General features: G+C 42.1%; 1 protein-coding gene across 1 annotated transcript in view; it reads right to left on the reverse strand.

Annotated features, from left to right (window-relative positions):
- The window catches only part of pcsk2 (proprotein convertase subtilisin/kexin type 2), a 115,707-nt gene that overhangs the window by 10,008 nt on the left and 98,199 nt on the right, over nucleotides 1-7,500 (reverse strand). Inside the window, exon 11 of the mRNA XM_061934969.1 lies at nucleotides 1,836-2,063. Coding sequence (XP_061790953.1) covers nucleotides 1,836-2,063 — 228 coding nt within the window. The remainder of the gene's footprint in view (nucleotides 1-1,835; nucleotides 2,064-7,500) is intronic.

The following is a 7,500-nucleotide window of genomic DNA, read 5'->3' on the forward strand; positions in this document are numbered from 1 at the left end:
GTGAGGACAGCCTTTTTTCATGACGGGAGGACAACAGGGTGACAAGAACTAAATCATCCAGACTAGAGATAAATTGTATTATTATGTTTATTTGACCTAAAAATAAATATATTTATTAATAAAAACAAAAACAAAACTAAATACGTTTTTAATATATTTTGCTAAAAACATCAAAATTAATTGTATTTTTATTTGTATTTTTTCGTGACTCCTTATTACATCCAGCCATAGAATTATACATTAAAATAAACATATTTGAAATAATTGCTTTTAAATTATCATAATTCATTTAAAATGACCATATTTAATTATTAAAATAATTTCTTGTTTATCAACAACTTTAGCATTTTATTCATTACATTTTGAAACTCTCAGAAGCCAAGTTATGTTATATTCCTTAATATTTATTTATGCAAGTTTGAGGTATCAATTATCTAAACACAGTTTGTTTGCATATTTTCAGGATATATATATATATATATATATATATACATATATATATATATATATATATATATATATATATGTATATATATATATATATATATATATATATATATATATATATATGTGTGTATATATATATATGTATATGTATGAAATACTTGACTTAGGGAATTCTAGCTGTCAATATACTCCTCCCCTCTTAACCACGCCCCCAACCACGCCTCGCCCCACCCCCGACCACGTCCCCACCCCCAACCCCCGAAATCGGAGGTCTCAAGGTTGGCAAGTATGCCCAAAGGGACTCGGTCCCTATTAATAATAATACCAATAAACCTACTTTAGTGATTAGACAAAGTTATACAAATTTAAAATAATAAGAAGACTAATGCTTGAATATGTAAAAGAATATGTATGCACGCACAACACTAAAGACTTTTAACGTAGCAGTATGTGGAATTAAATTGTGGAAAGGATTTAGTAAAGAAGTGAAACATTGAACTATAATGATCCACTTTAAGAAACGGTTCAAACTACAAGTGTTTACAAAGTACCGTACAAAGAAGAATAATACTGGTAAATTATTTGAACTTTAGGGGGAGGCAAAGAAGATAGATATTATTTATCATTAGTGACTTACCTAGTTATGAAGAAAACTGTTGTATTAATGCTACATTGATTATAATGTGTAGAGATGTGTATATGCAGAGTACAGAGAGTGAACATATGTGTAAGTGATTGATATGAAGTGGAAAAACACTTATTTGGAACATCCCACAGGTGAACAGGTTAATTGGGAACAGGTGGGTGCCATGATTGGGTATAAAAGCAGCTGCCACGAAATGCTCAGTCGTTCACAAACAAGGACGGGGCGAGGGTCACCACTTTGTCAACAAATGCGTGAGCAAATTGTCCAACAGTTTAAGAACAACATTTATCAACCAGCTATTGCAAGGAATTCAGGGAATTCACCATCTACGGTCCGTAATATCATCAAAAGGTTCAGAGAATCTGGAGAAATCACTGCACGTAAGCGATGATATTACGGACCTTCGATCCCTCAGGTGGTACTGCGTCAAAAAGCGACATCGGTGTGTAAAGGATATCACCACATGGGATCAGAAACACTTCAGAAAACCACTGTCAGTAACTACAGTTTGTCGCGACATCTGTAAGTGTAAGTTAAAACTGTACTATGCAAAGCCAAAGCCGTTTATCAACAACACCCAACATGTGAGATCTGAGCCGAGGATGTCATTGTGGCTTGTGCAGCCCTTTGAGACACTCGTGATGTAGGGCTATATAAATAAACTTTGATTGATTGATTGATTGATTGATTGATAACTGCAGAGAGTACCAAGCCTTTCATATTAAGATAAAATGGGACTCACTGGTTCTCCTGGATGGATCCGGCCACGCAGTGGAAACGCTCGGGCACCGTCTTCCAATCTTTGGCCATTTTCACCATGCCGCCCGCATCCAGCACGCCGTAGCCGAACAGGTGGTTGAACTCCAGGCCCACGCCGTTCCTCCTCCACTGGTGGACCTCGTCGTGGAGCTGGTTCCTCTTGGAAGTCAGCACCGACAGGTGCTGCATGTCTCTCCATGTTAGGTCCGGGCTGGGGGGGGGGGCGCACACCAAAAATGGTGGAGGTTAAAGTCAAAGCCTCCGCTCACTCCCAACGGCGACATCATCATGGTGTGTGCGAAGCTAGTGGGTGTCTGGTAATGACGGCAGATTCTTGTCCGCACCTAAATGGGACCGTTTTCTATTCGGGCTCTAGTACTCTGGAATGACCTACAGTTAGGGATGCTACTTTAGTAGAAGCATTTAAGTCCCATCTTAAAACTAATTTGTATACTCTAGCCTTTAAATAGACCCCCCTTTTAGACCAGTTGATCTGCCGTCTCTTTCCTGCTCTGCCCCGCCTTTCCTGTGTGGAGATGTTATCAGGTGACCACAGATGAGGCGCTAGCTGTTCAAAGTCGGGACCCGGGGTGGACCACTCATATGTGCCTCAGTTGGGGACGTCTCTGCGCTGCTGACCTGTCTCCACTCAAGATGATCTCCTGCTGGCCCCACTATGGACTGGACTCTCACACTATTATGTTAGATCCACTATGGACTGGACTCTCACTATATGTTGGATCCACTATGGACTAGACTCTCACACTATTGTGTTAGATCCACTATGGACTGGACTCTCACACTATTATGTAAGATCCACTATGGACTGGACTCTCACTATATGTTAGATCCACTATGGACTGGACTCTCACACTATTATGTTAGATCCACTGTGGACTGGACTCTCACAATATTAACTAGATCCACTATGGACTGGACTCTCACAATATTAACTAAATCCACTATGGACTGGACTCTCACAATATTATGCTAGATCCACTATGGACTGGACTCTTACACTATTATGTTAGATCCACTATGGACTGGATTCTCACACTATTATGTTAGATCCACTATGGACTGGACTTTCACACTATTATGTTAGATCCACTATGGACTGGATTCTCACACTATTATGTTAGATCCACTATGGACTGGACTTTCACACTATTATGTTAGATCCACTATGGACTGGACTCTCACACTATTATGTTAGATCCACTATGGACTGGACTCTCACACTATTATGTTAGATCCACTATGGACTGGACTCTCACACTATTATGTTAGTTCCACTATGGACTGGACTCTCACACTATGATGTTAGATCCACTATGGACTAGACTCTCACATTATTATGTTAGATCCACTATAGACTGGACTCTCACACGATTATGTTAGATCCACTATGGACTAGACTCTCACACTATTATGTTAGATCCACTATGGACTGGACTCTCACTATTATGTTAGATCCACTATGAACTGGACTCTCACACTATTATGTTAGATCCACTATGGACTGGACTCTCACACTATTGTGTTAGATCCACTATGGACTGGACTCTCACATTATTATGTTAGATCCACTATGGACTGGACTCTCACACTATTATGTTAGATCCACTATGGACTAGACTCTCACACTATTATGTAAGATCCACTATGGACTGGACTCTCACTATATGTTAGATCCACTATGAACTGGACTCTCACTATTATGTTAGATCCACTATGGACTGGACTCTCACTATATGTTGGATCAACTATGGACTGGACTCTCACTATATGTTAGATCCACTATGGACTGGACTCTCACACTATTATGTTAGATCCACTATGGACTGGACTCTCACTATATGTTAGATCCACTATGGACTGTACTCTCACTATTATGTTAGATCCACTATGGACTGGACTCTCACACTATTATGTTAGATCCACTATGGACTGGACTCTCACTATATGTTAAATCCACTATGGACTGGACTTTCACACTATTATGTTAGATCCACTATGGACTGGACTCTCACGCTATTATGTTAAATCCACTATGGACTGGACTTTCACACTATTATGTTAGATCCACTATGGACTGGACTCTCACACTATTATATTAGATCCACTATGGACTAGACTCTCACACTATTATGTTAGATCCACTATGGACTGAACTCTCACACTATTATGTTAGATCCACTATAGACTGGACTCTCACACTATTAACTAGATCCACTATGGACTGGACTCTCACACTATTAACTAGATCCACTATGGACTGGACTCTCACACTATTAACTAGATCCACTATGGACTGGACTCTCACACGATTATGTTAGATACATATTATTTCCAGGCTTTCGAGGGCCAAATATAATGAAGTGGCGGGCCACATCTGGGCCCCTTTGCACTATGGTATGCGGGACCCATCTAGTAGTATGCCAAAGAATCACCTAATGAAACATTCAAACAGTGTTACTGTTCAAACTATGTGTAAAGCTACAGTGGCCAAAATAGTACATAATCTTGCTAAATAAAAACTCGGCCTTGTTTTTAATGAATACTCAAGCCTACTATGCTACTGTGTTTTAATGTTGGTCATTATGGTGGTACTTGGAGAGCCCAGCGTTTTCTGAGGTGGTACTTGGGCGAAGAAGGTTGGAGAACTACTGGACCTGATGACGAGGTGAGGACATGAAACTGTGCAAAGACATTAGAGCACAGGTGTCAAACTCAAGGCCCGGGGGACAGATGTGGCCCGCCACTTCATTTTATTCGGCCCTCGAAAGCCTGGAAATAATATATATTAATAAAGTACTGTAACTTTTCTTACTAAATGTAATCTTTCTGTCTATTTTGGGAGAAAAACAAATATATGTACTCCATGTAATCGCAAATTTAATTTTTAGTTTAAATATTGTCTAATTATGCAAAAATATATGATCAAACATTCAAACCATTTTTTAAATAGAAATTAATACTAATAATAATGATTTCAAAGCAAGTTATCCATCAATTTGTGCAATGTAAAAGTAGCAATAGATCTCATGGTAAAATTGTGAAATTTAGGGTTAGTTTTGGGGTTAGGGTTAGGGTTAGGGTTGGGGTTGGGGTTGGGGTTAGGGTTAGGATTAGGATTAGAGTTAGGCATAAAGAAAAAGAGTTGGTTAGGGTTAGGGCTAGGGTTAGAGGGTTAGGGTTAGGGTTCGAGTAGGCTTAGGGTTGGGGTTAGGGTTGGGGTTGGGATTAGGATTGGGGTTGGGGTTAAGGTTAGGATTAGGGTTAGGATTAGGATTAGGGTTAGGCATAAAGAAAAATAATTGGTTTGGGTTAGGGCTAGGGTTAGAGGGTTAGGATTAGGGTTAGGGTTAGAGTTAGGTTTAGGGTTGGGGTTGGGGTTGGGGTTAGGGTTAGGGTTAGGGTTAGGGTTAGGGTTAGGGTTCGAGTAGGGTTAGGGTTGGGGTTAGGGTTGGGGTTAGGGTTAGGGTTAGGGTTAGGGGTTAGGGTTAGGGTTAGGGTTAGGATTAGGGTTAGGCATAAAGAAAATAGTTGGTTAGGGTTAGGGCTAGGGTTAGAGGATTAGGGTTAGGGTTAGGTTAGGGTTAGAGTAGGGTTAGGGTTAGGGTTGGGGTTAAGGGTTGGGGATGGGGTTGGGGTTGGGGTTAGGGTTAGGATTAGGGTTAGGATTAGGATTAGGGTTAGGCATAAAGAAAAATAGTTGGTTTGGGTTAGGGCTAAGGTTAGAGGGTTAGGATTAGGGTTAGGGTTAGGGTTAGGGTTAGGGTTAGGTTTAGGGTTGGGGTTGGGGTTAGGGTTCGAGTAGGGTTAGGGTTGGGGTTGGGATTAGGGTTAGGCATAAAGAAAAATAGTTGGTTTGGGTTAGGGCTAAGGTTAGAGGGTTAGGATTAGGGTTAGGGTTAGGGTTAGGGTTAGAGTTAGGGTTAGGGTTAGGTTTAGGGTTGGGGTTGGGGTTAAGGTTCGAGTAGGGTTAGGGTTGGGGTTGGGATTAGGGTTAGAATTAGGATTAGGGTTAGGCATAAAGAAAAATGTTGGTTAGGGTTAGGGCTATGGTTAGAGGGTTAGGGTTAGGGTTAGGGTTAGGGTTAGGGTTGGGGTTGGGGTTGGAGTTGGGGTTGGGGTAAGGGTTGGGGTTAGGGTTAGGATTAGGGTTAGGCATAAAGAAAAAGAGTTGGTTAGGGCTAGGGCTAGGTTTAGAGGGTTAGGGTTAGTGTTAGGGTTAGGGTTTGAGTAGGGTTAGGGTTAGGGTTAGGGTTAGGGTTAGGGTTGGGGTTGGGGTTGGAGTTAGGGTTAGGATTAGGGTTAGGATTAGGATTAGGGTTAGGCATAAAAAAAATAGTTGGTTTGGGTTAGGGCTAGGGTTAGAAGGTTAGGATTAGGGTTAGGGTTAGGGTTAGGGTTAGGGTTAGGTTTAGGTTTAGGGTTGGGGTTGGGGTTAGGGTTCGAGTAGGGTTAGGGTTGGGGTTGGGGTTGGGATTAGGGTTAGGATTAGGATTAGGGTTAGGAATAAAGAAAAAGTGTTGGTTAGGGTTTGGGCTATGGTTAGAGGGTTAGGGTTAGGGTTAGAGTAGGGTTAGGGTTGGGGTTAGGTTTGGGGTTGGGGTTGGGGTTGGGGTAAGGGTTAGGGATAGGGTTAGGGTTAGGTTTAGGGTTGGGGTTAGGGTTAGGATTCGAGTAGGGTTAGGGTTGGGGTTAGGGTTAGGGCTAGGGTTAGGGTTGGGGTTGGGGTTAGGGTTAGGATTAGGATTAGGGTTTGGCATTAAGAACAAGAGTTGGTTAGGGTTAGGGCTAGGGTTAGGGTTAGGGTTAGAGTAGGGTTAAGGTTGGGGTTAGGGTTGGGATTGGGGTTGGGGATGGGGTTAGGGTTAGGGTTTGGGTTTGGGTTAGGGTTGGGGTTGGGGTTGGGGTCGGGGTTAGGGTTCGAGTAGGGTTAGGGTTGGGATTATGGTTAGGGTTAGGGTTAGGGTTAGGGTTGGGGTTGGGGTTAGGGTTAGGGTTAGGATTAGGATTAGGGTTAGGTATAAAGCAAAATTGTTTGTTTGGGATAGGGCTAGGGTTAGAGGGTTAGGGTTAGGGTTAGGTTTAGGTTTGGGGTTAGGGTTAGGGTTCGAGTAGGGTTAGGGTCGGGGTTGGGGTTGGGGTTAGGGTTAGGATTAGGATAAGGGTTAGGGTTCGAGTAGGGTTAGGGTTGGGGTTAGGGTTGGGGTTAGGGTTAGGGTTAGGGTTAGGGGTTAGGGTTAGGGTTAGGGTTAGGGTTAGGATTAGGGTTAGGCATAAAGAAAATAGTTGGTTAGGGTTAGGGCTAGGGTTAGAGGATTAGGGTTAGGGTTAGGTTAGGGTTAGAGTAGGGTTAGGGTTGGGGTTAAGGGTTGGGGATGGGGTTGGGGTTGGGGTTAGGGTTAGGATTAGGGTTAGGATTAGGATTAGGGTTAGGCATAAAGAAAAATAGTTGGTTTGGGTTAGGGCTAAGGTTAGAGGGTTAGGATTAGGGTTAGGGTTAGGGTTAGGGTTAGGGTTAGGGTTAGGTTTAGGGTTGGGGTTGGGGTTAGGGTTCGAGTAGGGTTAGGGTTGGGGTTGGGATTAGGGTTAGGCATAAAGAAAAATAGTTGGTTTGGGTTAGGGCTAAGGTT

Source organism: Nerophis lumbriciformis, linkage group LG02 (genome assembly GCF_033978685.3).
Source record: "Nerophis lumbriciformis linkage group LG02, RoL_Nlum_v2.1, whole genome shotgun sequence".
Classification (NCBI taxonomy): domain Eukaryota; kingdom Metazoa; phylum Chordata; class Actinopteri; order Syngnathiformes; family Syngnathidae; genus Nerophis; species Nerophis lumbriciformis.